This window comes from Cynoglossus semilaevis, chromosome 8, assembly GCF_000523025.1.
Source record: "Cynoglossus semilaevis isolate Cse_v1.0 chromosome 8, Cse_v1.0, whole genome shotgun sequence".
In the NCBI taxonomy this organism is placed as follows: Eukaryota; Metazoa; Chordata; class Actinopteri; order Pleuronectiformes; family Cynoglossidae; genus Cynoglossus; species Cynoglossus semilaevis.
The window spans coordinates 11,622,041-11,642,227 of NC_024314.1; the positions used below are offsets into that span (position 1 = coordinate 11,622,041).

A 20,187-nucleotide genomic window follows, 5' to 3' on the forward strand; every position below is an offset into this window, starting at 1 on the left:
CAAGAATACAGTGGACTGAAAAAAGAAAGAATAACAAGAAAAAAATCTGCTGTAGAGCTGCTGCTGCTGCTGCTGCTGCTGCTTCTGCTGCTGCTGCTGCTGCTGCTGCTGTTACTGCTGCTGTTACTGCTGCTACTGCTGCTGCTGCTGTTTCTGCTGCTGCTGCTGTTACTGCTGCTGCTGCTGCTGTTTCTGCTGCTGCTGCTGTTACTGCTGCTGACGCTGCTGCTGCTGCTGTTACTGCTGCTGTTACTGCTGCTGCTGCTGTTACTGCTGCTGTTACTGCTGCTGCTGCTGCTGTTTCTGCTGCTGCTGCTGTTACTGCTGCTGTTACTGCTGCTACTGCTGCTGCTGCTGTTACTGCTGCTGTTACTGCTGCTACTGCTGCTGCTGCTGTTTCTGCTGCTGCTGCTGTTACTGCTGCTGACGCTGCTGCTGCTGCTGTTACTGCTGCTACTGCTGCTGCTGCTGTTTCTGCTGCTGCTGCTGTTACTGCTGCTGCTGTTACTGCTGCTGCTGCTGCTGTTTCTGCTGCTGCTGCTGTTACTGCTGCTGCTACTACTGCTGCTGTTACTGCTGCTGCTGCTGTTACTGCTGCTGACGCTGCTGCTGCTGCTGTTACTGCTGCTGCTGCTGTTACTGCTGCTGACGCTGCTGCTGCTGCTGTTACTGCTGCTGTTACTGCTGCTGCTGCTGCTGCTGAGGTTCAGTAACAGATTTGTTTTGTCATAAAATGTTGAAAGTCTAGGTCCATTATTGTCTGCGTTGCACAATCGGAGAGAAAGTGAAAAGAGAGTTCAATATTGAAGCACATGAATGAAAAGAATGAAGGAGGAAGTGCTGGAGGACTGGTGTCCCCCACCTCCCCCAGTCTCCCCTCCCCCTGAGTCCCATCAATATATTTTATTGACAAACCTCTTTGACAGGCTCCATCTGTTCTTCATTAGCAGCAGTGGCTGAGAGCTGGACGGACCTGAGCAGAGAAGACCCTCTGAAAATAACTGCTGTCTGCACAGGCTTTAATTAGTGCCAAACACACACACACACACACACACACACACACACACATGCATATACACACGGCCGTTTAATCGATGTGACCCTGTGGACTAAAGTATTACATTCTGTCATAAATCTCGACATTCTGTATTTTTTATCGACGGTTTGAGGTTAATGGAACATTGCATTGTGGGAAATGTTTCGCTGACATTTAATACTGTGACTGAAGTTTTCATATGTCATAAAATTTTATCATCTACATTTGAATCCTATGCAGTAAAATTTTTACGAGTTATTACAATGTTGACTTTTGTCTTGGCCTAAATGTGTGGCATGCTGGGAAAAAAATGTCACCTTTTACTTTCCTATGGAATTTTGTAATGTCGTTATAATCTGCAGGACAATATTTTTTGTTTCAATGAAAATCTCATTCTAAAGTACAAGGACCTGGTGTGTTAGTGTATTAGCCACAGGTTCTTAATTCTCACCCCCTCCAGCAGATGGCACCCTATGTGACCACCTACGTTGCCTCTGCCACGATGACCCCTGACCCCTGTGGTGTCTGTCCTGGTGGTTTTGGATTTCCTGTTGTATATTCTTTTCTGGAGAACAGAGAAAACAAACAAAGTTGTTTTTTTTTTAGAAAACACAGTTCAACTTCCAGGAATCAGACCAAACTTCCTCTCCTCCGCGGTTCAAGGTACTCTTTTTCTCATCAAACTGTAAATCCATCTTCACTCTAACCTTTAACGCTAAACATTCGATCCGCTAAGAATACCCTCCTAACTGAAACGTTTTTATTCTTCAATGTCTGCGAAGTTTTTTGGTATAATGAAATGTAAAGGTATTTGTCTCTGTAATAGCCCTGTACCTCCTAGGAGGGTCTGCCCCCCACTTTGAGAATCACTGCTTTTTTGGATAGCTATAGTAAGCTTATTTGTAGAATGCAGTTCCTGTCTTCAGACTGATTCTTCTGGCAGCTTCTCCATGAGTGTTATTTTAATCTGCACTTCTATAAAATATCTTTTGAAACAGATTGTAGAAAGACCAGTTAGGTCTTTTTAATAAAGGCTGTGCAGAGGTTTTTCAAGAGCTCTGAGTGCCTTTTGATATTATCTGACTCTGTGTGAAAAACCCAGATATATCATCATTAGTGCTTGTGATATTGGTATTTTCAAAAGAGCAGAGATAAGGTTTTTCTGTCTCAGAAGGAGAGAATTGTATTTTTTTAAAATGAACCTTTTACATTTTAATGAACAGTCACTCTGAGCTCTATTTCTATTTCTGAGGATTTCTAAACGTGTCAAACTACTTTGAAGATGAAGTGACAGGAAACATTTTCCTTATTTTTTTGGACTTTCACAAGGGTTAATGTGCAGAAATGTGGAAACTCTCCCTTTGCACATTTTTGTTTCTAATCATTTTAGTTTTTTTCTCCCAATTCTCTTCTGTTTTCCGTGTACTGTGTTTCGTCGATGCACTGTACAAGTCTAAACAGTCTAGTTCTGAAACAAATCAAAACCACATTTTGTATCAGTGACACCTACATTTATTTATCATTTGTACTTCATATAAATGTAGACAGTTTACAGTAAACTTACAATAAGGATCACAATGACATTCAATGGGCAAAAACACTCCTGGTGGCTGTTATAGGAACTGCATGTCACTGGCTCCCTCATAGTTTAGGTTCAAAGGTCAGCAGCAGTGGAGCCAGCAGGGTTGTGACACAGTATTGTACACATGTTTTCTCCTCCTCCTCCTCTTCCTCCTCCTCTTGATGGACTCCTCCACCCTCTGTGTTGACAGACTGACAACATGACCCAGAGTTCACTGACCTTCCAGGGCAAACACAGACATGAAAACCACCGACTGACAACATTTTCATATCCTGAACCTCCTCCTGATCAAACCTTAATTACTCTAACGGCAGATTAAAGACGCATTGTTCGGTCGGACCCTCGTGGAGCCGTGGACTGTGACGACCTTCCACTGCCTCTCGCTCCACTATAAAACGTTTCTTCTCTAATTTCTGCTCCAGACTTTTTTTTGTCAATCTAATTTTGATCCTGTCAAAGTGTTGGTCTTTTGAATCTGTCAAATCCCACCAAACCCGTCATCCACTGAAAAACATAAAAATAAAAATGTGGCAGGTATCTATTAGCTTTTTTAAGAACGAGCCCAGCGACGGTTGCAGCAGACTTTCCACGTTTCCAGTTCAGAGGAGACCCAGCAGGGAGCGGAGGGAGGAGATGAGGAGACACCGTCAGGATTTTTCACAATTATTTTAAAACCAACATCACAACAAAACATCTACAAATACACCTCTGGGAGTTAGAGTGTTTGTAGTGAGCAGTAATCAGAGATGATACAGATTACAGTTGGACAGTGACGGTGTCTAATCTCAGATTGGTTGTTATCCTTCAGAACACCGTGGTACAGATGATGCAGCGCCTCGTGTTTTTATTCATACAGTCACAGCATTATGCAGTATAACACATATTTACATAGAAACAACAATGAGTGATTGTTTGACTGTTTCTCTCATGTTTATCTGGAAAACATGTTATTTCCCCCCGTAAACACACACTTCACACAACATGTTCTTTTATACAAATATAAATGGATTTTATTTGGTAGAAAAATCATTTTGTTTCTCTGTATTTTTTCTGGTGACATTTCAGGACATACAGTAATGAGGTTTCTAGTCTTTATAAGGTTCATTTGGCTAATGTTAAGATACTAGTGATTGTTTATGAAGGGTTAATATAGTTTCCTTCTTTTTTCCTCTTTATTATATATATATATTTTTTTTTTTTTTAAATGGCCACCTGGTTGGTAGAAAGAAAAGTTTTAACAAATTACAAAATACTCCAGAGCACACCTAAAGAACTGCTGCAAACTATTTTCAAGAGTCAAGAATGAGGAGGAGCTTAAATCAGTAAACACTTTGATGATTAATGGTTACCTTTTCATTTAACCTTTTTGACCTCTGTTCTATTTCTGATTTTAAAGCCTGTTCTTCTTCTTCTCTTCGTCTCCATTCAGCTCCAATATAAATTCCAGTGATAACAGGTTCAGATGCTGCCCTCCTCCTGAAGCAGCTGGAACATATTCCAGCTGTTCTCTGAGTCTTTGTGTCCAGACCTGTCTTCCAGACCTGTCCATGCGCCGTGCCCTCTCCTGTCTCGCTGACAACTCCCCAGCAGCCGTTCAGGTAGGGTCAGCAGCCAATGAGAGAAATTCTGACTCCAACGTGTGACTCAGACAGAGCAACAGGTTTGATCTCCAGCATCACGTCCTTACCTTGGACCTGTCTTATATAATGAGACATTTTTCTGATCTTGCCCTTTTAAAAAACACTTAAGGAGACACGGTCTGTTGGACTTGAAATGAAAAGTGGTGAAAGAGAAGTTTTACAGCTGCTCAGAGCAGTTCAGAGGCTGTTCACCACAGAGACAGATCTTCTGTATGACACACTGATTGGTCCCCAGAAGTGAAGAACTGTGATTGGCAGCTGGAGCCTCCAGTAGGAGCATGGCTGTCATCATTGTGGATGTCTTAGCTAAAAAGCTAATAGCTAATATTCACCGAAACAGAACCTCACTGGTCGCAGCCTTTTTCTGGTCAATAAAATGTCCTACAGGCGGGACATGACCATGACATGCCCCTACAGTTGGACATCATCGTCTCCCCTCGGCTGACATTTATCACTGATGTCCTCAGTTGTCTGATGTCCTCATTTGATCCAGACTAGCAACATGTCCTTTAAAGGTATATACAGAGTACTCGCATGATTTGGACGAGTACATCATATGACAAGTTTCAAGAAAATCTGTACAATTTAACATTTAGAGGAAAAACAGAATATGCAGCTGTTTGTGAGAAATTACAGAGACAAACAGAAAATGGTTAATGAAGTCATTTCACGTAATTCATATCAGTATTAAAGTAAATAATGAGCTCAGACTCTTCCCTCTAAGACAGCACGCTGACATCTGCCACTCCAGTGTCATACAAGTTGTATCGTTCAGTGTTGCACTGCATGCTGGGAGGTGACTTGTCCTCAGGACAGAGCAGTGTGCGGAAGTACTTCCTAAAGGTGTCGGAGAGGGAGGCGTAGAGGATGGGGTTGGCGCAGCTCCACGAGTACGACAGCAGTACCATGAACTCAAAGGCCCGGGCAAAATCCTTGACCAGGACCTCCTGACTCAAGGACCAGAAGTTGAAGGTGTAGAACGGCAGCCAGCAAACGCCAAACACCAACACCACCGCCACCACCATCCTGGTGACCTGTCGCTCCACACGGTGGTTCCTGTCTGTCGTCAAAGTTTGGGGTCTCTGCCGTCGCAAGGTGAGAAGCAACGCCGTGTAGGAGACGGTCATCACGGTAAACGGCAGCGCAAAGCCCATAACAAAGGTGTAGGATAGGACGCCGAGCCACCAGGTGTCGGAGACCACGTCTGGTATGCACAGGCCTTGATCCGCTGAGAAGTGGAGCGCCATGGGAAGAATGGTGAGGAGTGAAAACAGCCACAGGAACGCTGAGACCAGCTTGGCACAACGTGGTGTTCTCCACCGCGCAAACCGGAGAGGGTTGGCCAACGCCATGTATCGGTCGATGCTCATCACCGTCAGGCAGAAGACGCTGGTGAACTGGTTGATGCCGTCCAGCACCATGACCACCTTGCAGGCCGTGTCGCCAAACATCCACCGGTTCTGAAAGTTCTGGCTGGCGATGAAGGGAAGTCCGACCATGAAGAGTCCGTCGGCCAGAGCCAGATTGAAAATGTACACCGTTGTGGAAGATGACATTTTGTCGATTTTTAAAATGGCAGTAATGACTAAGGAGTTCCCGGTGAGTCCCAGGACGCAGACCAACAGATAGAGAACAGCCATGGTGATCCCAAAAGCATCCATGTTGTCCTCAAAGTAACGATGCTGGTCCTCGGACGTGTGGTTGAAGTCCGTGTCTGCTGGAGAGAGGACGTCCATTCTTCACCAGATCACCTCACAGTATGGAGTTTTAAAGAAGTCCTGATCCTGAGCACAGTCAACAAAAGTCAAATCCCCGGCTTTGAGCAGGTTTTCACTCCGGTCCTCAGGTCAACACTTCTTCATTTATCTTCTGATGAGAGGTGTCAAAGTGTAATCTTCTGCGGTGGAGACTCCACTCTTACACACATGAGCACTTACACCTCTCTCTGTCTCTCTCTCTCTCACTCTTTCACACACACGCTCTCTCACACACATAAACACTCTCAGTGACGCACAGCAGAGTGGAAATGAGCCGGACGGCAGCTCAAACGTTCGCCTGAGCGCTCCTTCTCCCTGGGAGTCCCCTTTATATCTGTTCCCCCCACAGTGTGAGAAGTGTGTCTTCTGCTCCTGTGTGTGTGTGTGTGTGCGTGTTGGGGGGGGTATGACACCCCCCCCCCTCCTGTTCATCTGTCTCCAGAGATTGTGATAAACTCCAGCTTGGCTCACGCCCCTCCTGAGTTCCCCGCCTCACTCCCTCACCCAGCTCCTCTGCTGTAATGCTGTTTCCAAGGTAAATCCCGGCCCCATCTGCTACACTACTCTTGTTTTCATAACTTCGTCTTCGTCTTCTTCTTCTTCTGTTTACTTCACCTCTCCTCTCCTAATGCTCCATCCTCGCCATCAGCAGAAGACCTCGTCTCGTCACCCGGCCCACCCACCATCACGGCCCAGACGGAGTAAATCTGCCGACAGCAGAAAAACGAATGATCTGTCTACCTTTTCAAGGTTTTTGTTTTCTGACATTTGACATGGTTTGCTCTTTGTGAGTGGGGGGGGGGGGTGTTCACATCCCATCCATCCTCCTCCCAGCCCTGGCTCTGCTGTTCTCCTGGACTCCCATCTATCAATGTATCATAAAAGGAGGAGGCGAAAGGCTAGTAAAGGGTCTGGGTGAAGATTAAAGACCCTTGGATAAGTGATGACCCTCTTCCTGTTGCCGCTCTGACACGCATAGCTGAAATACTTTGAGAACTTTCTCCCCCCGTGGTAAAACCCCTTCAGCTCGTTTAGCCACCTATCAACACACAGCAAGAGGAGCTCAATCAGACTCCTCCAGTCCACCAACCTCTGGCCCACGTTTTTATTGTCCCACAGACACTGAGAACCTTATCTACATCCTCACTGTGCACAATAAAACCCTGGTAAGAGCTTCTTCAAATGTGCTGGAAATGCCTCAGCGGTCTTAAACTCCTGATAAGCTCAACGTGTCCCCAGAGACTGACACTTGATGCAGCTTCACTGGAAACTCAGCCCCGTGAAAACAGCAGCATTTCATCCTGCCTTTTTTCCGCAGCCTCGTATTGAGCACACAGTATTTATATAACCTGGAGTTGTTGACGTCCACGTGTGCCGCGGCCATTTGGAGATGTAGGGGAAGAAAAGAACTCACGTGTGGTACGATGTACCTGTGGTACTCAGGTTTTCTTTCAGTCCAAAGACTTTCCCAACTTAGACCAGCTAATGTTAGCTCTAGCCGTTAGAAACATGGGAATGTTTTTGTGTGGTAAAGGTTAGATAAGACTCTGATGACCTCTTCCTGAGACCCAGACCTCAACTGTTATCCAAACAAGTGTAAAGGAGCCGGGGTGGTTCCGGCCAGTTTTACGACAGAAATCTTCCCACGGCAACATTAAAAATGTCCCTGTCTGAACGTTTAGCCACAGTTGACGACAGTCCGAAGACGGAGCGACAGGAGTTTTAATTTGAACAGCAAAGACCCAGGATCAACAGAGACATACTTACGTACTTTCAGTGGGAATCATAAATGCCATAATGGAGATTGGGTTAAACATCTTATTTAACATATAAGCTGAAAATGATCATTAGATTTTTGTTTGTTGTTTTTTATTTAACATAAGATTATTTGACCACCACACTGTAGTAGATGAAGAAAGGAACTTGTGTTCATATCATAGTTTACTGTTTATGCTGTGGACCAAAAGACTTGGTGCAGACGGGTCAAGACTTCATTCCTAGTCTAAAGGTTGTGACTACATTTTCAAAGCACTTTTGTGTACTTGAACTTCATTTTTGGCCCCCATACTCTAAGTACTGTAGTTTCAACTTCTCAATTATTCCAACTAGAGCCGATAATGTCACATCCGTGCAGCCTCTTTCACAACACTGCACTTGCAGTAAACCATGATACGTACAGAAAGGAAAAGGCTGCTGCATAAATGCTCATTACTTGGGAGTGAGTTGAGGCCACAGTGAGCAAAAACAAATCTGGAAATTCCACATTGCTTATTATGTGTTTATTGTTTCTGGGTTTCTGCTTGTTTTCACCAGCCCTTTGTTTCCCAGCAACTCCCCCCCCACCCCCCGTTAAGCTAGAGTCACCCATGAGTAATGCAAATCTTGACACTCCCCCCTCAACCTCAGCCCCCAGCAGCTCAGCACAGAAATGTAAAATATTTAAAGTGCCGTTGGAAGAACAACAATGTGAGATGCTTTAAACATCTGTGTTTCATTAATGAGGTTGATAAAGCTGCAGCAACATGATCTGAAAGCATCACTAATTGATTTATTGTGTACCACCAGACATGTGGGGGTCTGTGCTCGGTAATGTTTGTTGATTTTTCACAATTTACTCTAAAAATAAGACACGAAAAATATCATCCAACCCTGGGAGAACAGCTGGACAAATATGTAGTTGAGTCTTTTAGGGATGGTTCCAATCACTCTGTGTACGTTTCTTGTACAGATCAGAGGAAAAACATCTGTTGTGTTCAAGGATCCTTACAAAAGGAAAGTTCTTCAGAAAAAAAATAACGTTTTATTATATATCAGCACTATTATATTTACATATGTATGTGCATGTACATACATATTTATTCAATAATAAAAATGGTTTGTGTATACATATAAATGTGTATATAATGTATTTTTTATCCAAAGAGGTAAGACGCTGTCATTTCTTTTTGTCAGACACGTGAAGATTAAGTGCCTCTTTTCATAGGTTAAAAAATGTTTCAGGTTTTTCTGTTAAATATTATACATTCCCTTGTCCAACACTTTATTTTCTTGGCAGTGCAAGAATATTGGTATATTTCCTACCCTTACAAACCAAGTAGGATATTTTTTAACTCAGACTTTGCAAAATCTGCTCAATGGCAAACTTGAGCTGCCCCTGTGTTGTGAATTTCAAGTGCAGTGTGAAATACTTCATGAGAATCTTAACTCAAATCCTTGCTAATCTCTAACCCTGGTTTTGGATTTTAGGCTAAATAAAAATTTAGACCCTGATATTAAAACAGTTAAATTAATATTTATGGATGAAGACCTGTCCTTGTGTTCCCTAAAACATGTTTTAAATTAAAATAAAGGACATGGGTGCCATCATAATATTTTATCAGGATAAAGCTGGGAGTGATGAATGTGTGACCAGACCCTGAGAACAAAGGTTTTTTCTAAGAAACATTCTTGAAAACTATAATTACAGTTTAAATGAATGTGAATTTTAATCAGCGTCAGATTTGTTACAACTTCAGTTCAGCTTGGTCTTTTTGAATATTTCAAAGATTTATGGACGTCAAACCTCAGAAACATGTTGAAAGCACAGTTTACGGATCAAGGGTCAAAATACCAGGGAATTACCAAAGAGAAATGAGTGAAAAAATCAATCCTGGATTATTACACTGGGAGGAAAGCAAATGTCCAGATGTGTAGACAGACTTTATGGATAAACACAGTAGGATTTTGTTTGTCCCTTTGCAACTTGGGTCACTTATATTTTAGCTCATATGTAATTGAAAAGCCAATAGCTAATTATCATTCATCACTGCAATAGTTTACTGTAAGGTTAATCTTTAGGAAGAAAGGATATAAATATTGTTATGCAAAATGGACAATCTTGGGTAAAAAAAATAAAAAAAGGTCAAAGTCAAATATGTAGAATTCATCTATTATTATACTTTTTTATATACTTTAGTTTTCTATTCCTTTCCTGCCCTCTACCGTCATTAACCAATAGGAAGCGCTGAGGGGCGGGGCTTGCGCTGTCATAGACACGTGTACCGGGAAGTAGGAAGTAAATACGGCGGACCGAGGGTTGCCGGGGAAGTGTAGTGAGTAAATGTTCAAATATTATCAAAACTACAATATATTTGTCACTACAGTATGATTAGACAATATCAAAAGGAAGTGTAATATTTATTGACACTTTTAAAATGCTGTTGGTAATTTATCACGTCAGTTATTAAAATTTAAACCGATAAAACTGAGTCGATAAAATTTGACCGGCAGACCGTGAGTTTCTGTGTATTCCCTTCTCTTTATGCTTACGCAGCACATTACCTTTGAGAGATAAAGATATCTGAAATTCGAAGCCGTCGGTGGAAGTTATATTGTAACGGGACTGAGCTTTTGAAAGTTATATGTTGCCGTGCTTTAGCAATGTAAGTAAAACAGTCGAGGAATGGCAGGACGTGTACAGGTGTCTTTTCACTGCTGGTATGAAATAAACTGGATTTAAAGAAATCGTTTCAACGCATTTTTAAACAATACTTTTAATCATAGATATATTTCTGGGTTTATTCACGTAACAAATCAGACGTACATTTTAATTCAACAGGTCAGCTTTTGAATTAGCATTTTGCATAGCATTAAAGGCTAAAAAGGTTAGGGTGGTGTTTTTTAATCTATAATTTATTGAAAAAAGGATAAAAACAAATTCCCAGGACTTGTCAGCTGAACCTTAAAAAAACATTTTTGTTTCCCTCAAGAATGACTCATTATATTTTTAAAGTAAAGCAGCAATTTCTATTACTTGTTTTCATTCTTTGTACTACTACACCTTTTTAAAACTACTTGTGTGAAATATATTTATATCCTGGTGTTTACTTCAAATTCATGTTTCTTCTCCTGTGACTTCAGTCACATCTATATATTTCAGATTCTGTGTTGATTCTTGTCTGCCACGTATTACCTGTAGGGTTTGTTTAGACAGAACGTTAAATCCTCCAGGATATTAAAATCCTCAGCACACAGGATTTGTCACTCCTTCATGTTGTGAAGCAAACACTGTCTGTGTGAACTAATTGCAGTGTTGGGCGCAGTATTTACTTGACTTTTGCAGGAGTAACTTGATCTAATCCTAACTGGGTTTTTCTCACATTGGACAGTCTGTGCAGAGAGATCAGAATAACAGAAGACTGCAGTGCAGTGCCACAGCCTCTGATCTGAATCCACAAATCCAAAAGAATAACTGTGTGTTTTGTGTGTCCAGCTGTGGCATCATGCTTGAAGGCTACAGCCCTGTGACCCAGGCTCTGCTGGGAACCCTCTTCACCTGGGGTCTGACTGCAGCGGGGGCCGCACTGGTGTTTGTCTTCTCCAGTCGACAGGTAGAAAAGGACATTTTAACAGCCTACAAACAGTGAAGTGTGGATTTTTTCAGGAGGGAGTTTTCCACAGAAAAGTTTAATGAGAATGCAACTGTCATATATTCCTGCCTGCCTCATTGTTAAATCTCAGAGTGCTGTACATTTTAAAAACCACTCCTAAATGTTTTTTTCCCCAAGTATTTTTTTAAAATATTTTGTATGGGCTTTTGCAGTTTCCTCACCATTCTTAACTGATATACTGTATGGAAATAACTGCTTTTTGTTAATGACTTAAAGCTGTAATTCCAACCTCTGTGATGCTGCATATTGAGGCTGGAAAATGATCCAGTTTCACTTAATTCTTCTAAAAACTAGTATTATATTTTTATTTTAAATTTTAAATTTATATTATGTATTTGTCAAGTGTTGAGCTGTGTTATGAGCTATGTGAAACAATTGTTAAATTGGACTTGGGGTTTTTTTTGGTTTAGAATAAATAGAATTGGAACATTTGTTAAGTAGTTACCACGCTTTCTATTAGCCAAGAATGTTCACACCCACAGCTCCTGAGTTTTTGTTAAACTCCAAACATCCATTATCTTCTTTTTCTTCTTCTGTTTTTTTCTCTTTTCAGAAACGCATTTTGGATGGAAGCTTAGGCTTTGCAGCGGGGGTGAGTTGAACACACACAGTCTAGTTTTTTTGAGTACTTCGCATAGACAAATGTCTGTCCAGTCCTTATCATTTCCATAAGTTGGTCCTAATTCTAATATGAATAAAATAATAAATAGAAAATACTGAATTACTCTCATCCAGCACTCATTCTGATTTGAACTGAGTTTGTAATAAGAAAAAATAAATAAATATTGAGACATTTCCTGCATCCAAATGGGAGGTTTCTAATTTGAAATGGTACCATTTGTTCTTATTAGTAAACCACAAAAGCTCGTGGAGCACAGAGGTAGGTATTGTTGGTGAAAATTACTTGCTAATAAGATTTTCCTTGGGAGTGGAGTCTATTAAACACTCCGTCTGAGTCACTGATTTGGTGTTTCGATGAGGCAAGTAGTATGGCCCTGTTTGCTTATTTATACTGAACAAATCTAACTCTTTAACCATATCAGGGCAAAAAGTACCTGAGGGGTTTCAGTGAAGATAGAAAGTGGAGACGAAAATAAATTGGATTCCTCTAAAAAAAGCCCTAAAAGAAGCATAATGTTCAGTGTAGCTTTGGGATTAGTTCTGGGGGCTGAAGATGAAGAAGCAGCTCAGAGTGGAGGAGAAGATCCTGATGGAAGATCACTTCCATCATGGACAAAATGTCATGGGAATTAGTTGCAGTTCTGAGTGAGAGTAAAGTCCCCTCTCGGTTGAAGTCAGTTTCATTTTTAAACAGCGTGAAGCTGCTGTTAAGCCTACTTTATTATGCAAAGATGATATTGGAAGACATCATGTCTGATCCTCTCTCAGGTCATTTGTATTGTTGGCCACTTCAATGTTGGGTCTGTCCCAAATGTGGTCCACAGGCCTTTATTTGAAAAGCCCAGATTTAGAATGTACAATAGTTTTGGTTTGGTTGGTCAAATGAAGTCAACTAAAAGAACATGTCTGCGTGAGAGACTGAAGAAAAGGTTTGGATTGTGATTCTGTAATCTATGAAGCAGCCGCTCGGTTCCCATTCTTTTCATCTGCCGCTCCCTCCACACACATACGTACTGTAGCAGTGAGTCCACCACACACCATGTGGCAGAAACATCAGCATCATTTTCATGACTATTGGTGACACAACACGGCCACATTGTGATGATTTGTTGCCCCCACCTCTTCTCCATCCACATGGTGGCCAGTCACACCCACCTGTTCTCTACATGTTTTCCCTGTGTTTCTGTACAGTTGTCATAGAGATGAGAAAGCACCGACAGTCAGTGACGCCGATGAGCAACATTTAAACCTAATGTCCTGTTGCTGTCACGTTATGGTCCAGAACCTTTACTTAAAATATTTTTATCCCCCTCCACTCTGGGTTTATCCACTGAGTGGACCAACTCATCTCCAGCATTTCACTCGTGCAACAGCAGTTTTCATTGGCCGATGACTTGTCACTGCTGTGTGAGAACGTCAGACCACCTGCTGCAGTGAAACAGACCACTGCCAGTCAATGTGAACAGACTGCTGTTACATTTCCTTCAGAAATCATGAGTCAGTTTAAACTCTGTGTTTGTGAAACAAAGAGATTTTCACTTGATTTCTAATCTACCCTGCTGAAAAATACAGAGGGAATTTTTACCAAATCTGTTTTAGGGTGAAACATCAATACTGACTGTACATATCTTTCTGAAGGTATAGGTGAATCATAGGTTATTAGTTGGATCTGATTCAACTTTTTCTCCTCTTTTTAGTCATTAATCTCATCCTCTGGTCTGTTTCAGGTAGCCCACACAGTTCGCCTGGTTTGACTTTTAAAGATAATGTTACTGTTTGACAAATTTGGTTTGCACTGGAGTCAGTTAATGCTCCTGTACGTTTCTGTCTTTGTTGGTCAGTGAACTTTAAGTATGTTACTGCCACCTACAGGACTGTGTTTGTTAAAAATGTGTGTATGTATATCCATACATACGTATATACAGTATATACAGTATATATACTGTATATGTGTGTGTGTGTGTGTGTATATATATGTGTGTGTATACGTATATGTATATATGCAGGTAGAGACTGAATGACATGTGGCAGCATCAAAGAAATGATGAAAGCAGAGACTAGGCAGGATTGTTACCATTGGGGTCACACCAAGAGGGGAGACCATGTCCACGTAACTAGCACCAAGAGGGGAGACCATGTCCACGTATGTCCACTGTCCACTGGATGGTAAATAAGTCTGATTTTCACAGATTAGCTGATAGATGATGGATTCTGGAATAAGCACTCTATGTTCTCTATGAGATCAAAAGGAAGTATTCCTAAAGTGATAAGATGATTTTATTCTAGTACACATTAGATATCAGAGTTCAGATGACATTTTCATGTCTGTTTTTTTATTGTTTTCTGACAGCCTGAAGGTCTGACTCTCTGCTGCTAGTAAATTGGCTGTCACTAAGCAAATCAGGAGTCAGTAACTTAGATACATCTCTACTAGCAGGAACAGAGGTCTGTTGGAATGGCGGCGTGTATATTATGGAGAGATTTAAGCTCTTCAGATTGTAAAACTACAGTGACAGTGACACCCTGAAATACAGGTATTCCATGTTACCACGATTCTTCAACTATTGCAACTAGTGCTCCATTTTTGTCGCACTGTCTCGCTCACTGTCCCTCGCTTGGTCATTTTACCTATTGCGTTCTTTTTCTCGCTCTTTCTTTATTCTTAATTATTGTTATTATGTTTTCTTGATTATTGTTATTTTATATTATCAATAATTGTTTATGTCTATGTTTTTTATGTTTAGATGGGGAAATTAATAGTTTATTTCTTGGAGGCTTGGTTTTTAGTTATTTTTAATGTAAAAAAATTCAATCTAGACACAAGTGGATGGAGAGACGAGTGCTGTTGTAGAACAGATTAAACTCATATCCAGGGATTCCACTGTATTAAACCTATGTTAAAAGGACGGTTCCTTCTGCTTCTACAACTGTTAGAGCGTCAGTCAGAAAGTCTGTTGCTCCAGATCGTCACTTTAAATTCTCATAATATTCTCATAGAAGAGATTTGTCACCTTGGTTGTTCCTCACTTTGATTTTCTCCTGCCCAAGGACTGGAATGAGACAGTCAGCATACAATCACTTGTAGCTCTGTAAGGTTTGTAAGGCTTATTCTACAGAGATATTGAACTTTCCAGATATGTTGATGTCCTATTTGTCCATCCCTACAGACAGTCTTTTCCCAACACTATTTCTTAACATTTGGCAAACAGGTCAGCTAAGTTTGCTGTAATTGGCATTGCTGTACAACTGAGTCGTGTTAATTTCAGAAACTCTTGGCACTTTTTAAAATATTTTCTGAAATTGTCAGTGCCACATTGTTGGCAGTACCCAACAGGCCTTATATTTTTCTTTGGCATCTCTGCGACTCTCTCTTTGCCGTGTAAAGCTAGTCCTAGATTGTTTTGAATGTAAATTAACGCTATCAAGATGTCCTTCAGTGCTGCCTCTTCAGTGAGAACGTGTTGTTTGTGCCCGTTGAACGTCTGACTATAGCAACACAACATGCACCAGCATGTGTTTTCCCTCTTTTGTCCACTAATGGCTCTCAAAATCCACAAGCTTCAGGTCTGAAACTTTTGTAGGAGACCTGTTGTGTTTAGCAGGATTTGAAGGCACTAAAAATGACCTCCTACTTCCTTATACTTTACAGCTCCCGGGTTGAATACAAGCTTAAGTGAATTTGCTCCCAACTATAGATAACATTGATTAGCTTATTGGTAAAGTACAATATGAACATGTTTACCCTGAGTTTCAAAGGGAACCAGTTTCAGTTTGGACCAACAGAAGCCCCTTGATTGCTGGTAACTGCCTTTGTAGGTGGTACTATTTCTCTAATTTAATTCTTACAGGTTTTTTTCTTCATGCTCAGGCAAAACCCAAGTGGTTGAATAGGTTAATTTTAAAACTCTGTAGCAGCTAGTCACACTTTAAAAATTAGAATCGGTTGAAAAATTACAATCAGTGCATTTCTAGTGTTGACATAACTAAACATAGAATAGAATACTACACATGTCGGCATGTGGGTATCAATTTGTAGGTTGTGGAATTGGTGTCAATCTATTTGATAACTCTTCCATCAGTCAGGCAACCTCCGCCCTTGTCACAGTCGGTGCTGATGCACAGCGTTCTCTACCTTTTGTCTACTTTCCTCAGTCTAATTCCCTGTTTCCAGGTTGGTGGTTCACTTGCTCTATTTCGTTATGTAAAATGTGTTTTGTGAATTTGGGACTCCAAAGAATCGTCATTTTCTATTTGTTGAGGAAAGACAGGGTTTTGTCTCACTGTGTGGCTGTTCTTCATCGCTTGTTTACAGATCCAAGTGCAGTCGTCAAAGGTTTCTCCTGATGTGCAGTGATTATAAGTAAAGGTCCAAACTCAGTGGGGCGATGGTTGATTGCAGGACTGATGAGGATGCAACGTACATTGAAATGATTGCTCTCCAGCAGTATGAGACCAGGGAAACCCATGGAGTTCAGAACTTAATCCTTGATCATAGAACCATTTTGTTAACACTTGTTTTGTGTTTTGTCACGTGTTTTTAACTTTAGATGCAGATGATTAATTATAGGAAACAAACAGTCCTGTTGTTTTTCTCTCATTTTGTTGATCATGAGGATCGGTGTCCAGAGCTGCTTCTTCTAGAGAACCAGCTCTTGTAGGTTCAAAACCATGGAATCCTTAGTCTCTTGTTTAAAAGTTCTTCATCCCAATGCCATAGAGACATCGGCTTGATGGTACATTTGCATGATAGCATCACAAAAATTTGGTTCAGTGAAATGTGGTTGCAATTTACAGTAAAAGACGACCAGGCCGTTTTAAAGACAAAGGAAAATACCAACAGCCTGCAGAAACATTCAAACGTTAAGTTAAATGATTACCCTGGTGTTCAGAACTTATGAACATTCCTATAGTCAAATCCTAATCTCTTTATGTTTGATGTGTTTAGTGCACTTCTGGGTTGAAGATTACGAGCCTTAGTTGTGCACTTCTGGGTTGAAGATTACGAGCTGAGTCTTAGATTAATTTCATCTTTCGCTGTATGAAAAGAGAAATTCTTCAGTGACACATGACAAGACTCTGTATCACAGGCTTGTATGAACGGTAGACTAATTGGCATCAGAGAGATACAGGTGCTGTCTATGAGGTCAGGTTTAATAACGGACACTGGAGATTATTAAACTGCCCAGGGATTAAGAGCTGAATGCAAATCCAGAATAGGGAAATCAGACACATCTGACATGCTCATATAGGTGGAGGCAGTATGCCTCAGGCTGAAAGTTTATGTTTTTAAATTATGGTGCGGCTCATATTAAAATTTCACAAACCAAATGCAGCCTAAACTGTTAAAGAGCTCGGGTGTGTCTGTGGAGCAAGTGGAATGAATCTGCATATCTTAGTAGAAGAGTTGGGCCAAATATTAGCTTATAAATGAGGAGTTTTTTTTTACATGTTAAAGAATATTGATTTAATCCTGATCAATTGTGATTATTATGCTCTCTATTAATTAAGAGCTACCCCATGATTAATCACAATGCAATTTTTAAATGAAGCTGTTGACAAAATAACGAATGTATGTTCTATGTATTATATAGAAAGAAAACAGGCAAAGACAGTACAGGGTGAATCAACACTGCTGTCTCACTGATGTGAGTGTTGATTGTGGGCGTGTATATTACAAGCAAATTAATAATGAATAACATAATTTATTATGGCAAAGATTTTTCATTTATGCTGCCGCCATCTTTTTTTTTACCTGATGGTGAATGGTGATATTTCAGTCCCAGTATAAAAAGATTAGGGTTAGTGCTACCATAACCCAGCTGCTGGAGACAAACCTTGGGCTCAGACCGTGTAGGACTTTGTTCCCTGCAGCACAATACGTGGCAGAATATCACAGCAATGAAAGAAAGAAAGAAAATATAAGCAGCAGCTGCTGCAAACCATCTGCAAAGTCACAACCTCAGTTTCAGAGACAAAACCAGGGACCAGTGCCAAAACATAAAACATTTGCTGACAGATTTCAGTCTTGAATCCGAACTTCAGTCAATGCTGCATTTTCTTTTTTATCCATTCAACAAAGATTTGTCCTGAGGATTCTGTTGAAGGGTTAGAAAGTATTTCACAGACAAAGAGAAAACATTTTTGGAGCTTTAATTTCACCTTTTGTGTTTCCTTATCTGTCAGTGCAGCATGCAGCTTGGACACGGCTTGAAAAATGTGCCCCAAAGCCCCTGTGTGATCCATATCTACCAAAATTACAGTGTCAGAAATCAAGTTAAAACAGCTTCTCTGACTGTATTGACTCAGGAGACTAGCACTGTCATGTGCACATTTTAGAAGAAGTCTGTTTAGTTTGTTTTTAATTTGTAAGTGTGAAGAACTTAACAAATAAGGCAAAAATCGATATTCTAGTGACTACAAAAACAAGAAGTCGTTGATTGCTCTTTTTTATTTACTTTGCAGCTCTCAGGTTTCCATATGTAGCTGACAAAGCAACAAATCATTGTCGCCTCTAATTCTGTCTGTGTTCAACTTTATTCCCCACTGATTTTGACTGGAGCAGCTGAATGCAGACTCATTTTGTGTTGTTTTTAACGTGAGCAAATCTGTGAACTGAAGCAAAATACAATTTTAACATGCACCTAAACAATATGGAATAAATTCATTTTTTAATGAAAGAAAACAATAAATTATCTGTCGTTTCTGTTCTGCTTTTTCTCAGGTCATGTTGGCTGCCTCCTATTGGTCCCTGCTGGCGCCGGCCATTGAAATGGCCGAGGATTCTGGGAAATACGGCTCCTTTGCCTTCGTGCCAGTGGCAGTGGGGTTCTCACTTGGAGCAGCCTTTGTATATTTTGCTGACCTGGCGATGCCCCTACTGGTAGGAAACTCACTATCAGCTGTCAATCCGTTGATTTACAATGACCCGCCCACACATGTATAGTCAGGTAAAAAGTCGCTTTTATTCTATGGTGTAGCGGTTAGCACGCCTGCCTTGGTAGCTGAGAATCCTGGGTTTGATTTCCAGAGGAACATTACGCTTTATTGTCAATCCTCTTCTTGTTAGTCGCTTTGGATAAAAGTGTCTGCTAAATGCATACATGTAATGTAATACAAACCCAGTCCTTAAACCAGAAAAACTGCATCAGTGTTCTCAGTGCATCTCCATTTGACATGATGTCAGTGTGATCAGCAGCAGAATCAGTTGTCCAAGGTCCAATTGTACAAACCTCCACCTGAGTTCCTAATGGATGTCATCAGATGTAATCATATTTTTATTACAGAGCTCAAATGCTATGTCACATTCTCCATCATACACTGATGCCAGAATGTGGTTGCCTCTCAAATGATCTGTAATCATATTTGAGGAAGATTATTTGTGCAACCCTTATTGGAAATATTGCATTTGGATTGTTACTGAAATAAAGCACGCTGATAAAATATGGTTCTACAAACCTTGCCATATTTAAATGCTGAAGGTTTGACATAAATACACAGACGAGTGCTGATGACAACGATATCTTATACCAGGGTCTCTCATTTTACAACTGTACTGTAGTAAACAAGTTTTGTTTTTTACCAAAAGGTGACGCTGCTTGTCCTCTGTGTTGACATTTCCATTCACCAGGATCCTGGAAGTCATGTCACGGAATCAGCATGGATTATGGAGATGTAGTTAATGGTAAACATATGATTAGAATTCAAATGACCTGTCTTGGATATGTTGGACATTGGAATTTGACCAATACATTTAATCCATCCAGTCAACATTAGTACAGACCCTGTTCTATTTCAAAACAGTACTACAAACGCAAAGTTCTGATGGGCCACATAAAATGTCACAGTGGGCCAGATTCTGCCTATGGGCCTTAAGTATGTAGTCTAACCAGTCTGTGTCCTAATATAGGCTCTGGGGTGACTAGAGGTATCGTTGATACTTGATTTGTGAATTTGAGCCTCATCAGTTGTTATGAGAACTAGAGGACACAACTGTAAACTGCAGCTTGTTGTGAAGCTGAGTCTGATTTTCTTTTTCTTCGTGTGTGGCTATTGTGTCTTATTGGCCCTGACATGTTTTGTTATTTCCATTAGATACTTTTTTCTCTCTTTGTGCTGAATTTGT

General features: G+C 40.7%; 2 protein-coding genes across 4 annotated transcripts in view; one reads left to right on the forward strand and one right to left on the reverse strand.

Moving 5' to 3' along the window:
• Positions 1–4,735: 4,735 nt before the first annotated feature.
• LOC103382108 (somatostatin receptor type 5) lies at positions 4,736–8,846 on the reverse strand. The gene has a single exon (XM_025057941.1). It carries the CDS (start codon positions 5,992–5,994, stop codon positions 4,978–4,980), a length of 1,017 nt encoding a protein of 338 aa, XP_024913709.1. The 5' UTR covers positions 5,995–8,846; the 3' UTR covers positions 4,736–4,977.
• Positions 8,847–10,029: 1,183 nt separating this feature from the next.
• Positions 10,030–20,187, forward strand: part of slc39a11 (solute carrier family 39, member 11) — a 57,979-nt gene continuing 47,821 nt past the window's right edge. For 2 of the 3 annotated variants that reach the window (XM_017034697.2, XM_008314794.3), the window contains exons 1-4: positions 10,030–10,106; positions 11,267–11,384; positions 11,998–12,036; positions 18,787–18,945. In XM_017034697.2, the coding sequence (XP_016890186.1) occupies positions 11,277–11,384; positions 11,998–12,036; positions 18,787–18,945 (306 nt within the window). In that variant the 5' untranslated portion in view covers positions 10,030–10,106; positions 11,267–11,276. The other variant, XM_025057940.1, reaches the window with a different exon arrangement.

What these genes read in the sequence shown, in the direction of transcription:
- LOC103382108 (XM_025057941.1), bottom strand. Translation starts at nt 5,994, where the DNA reads ATGGACGTCCTCTCTCCAGCAGACACGGACTTCAACCACACGTCCGAG.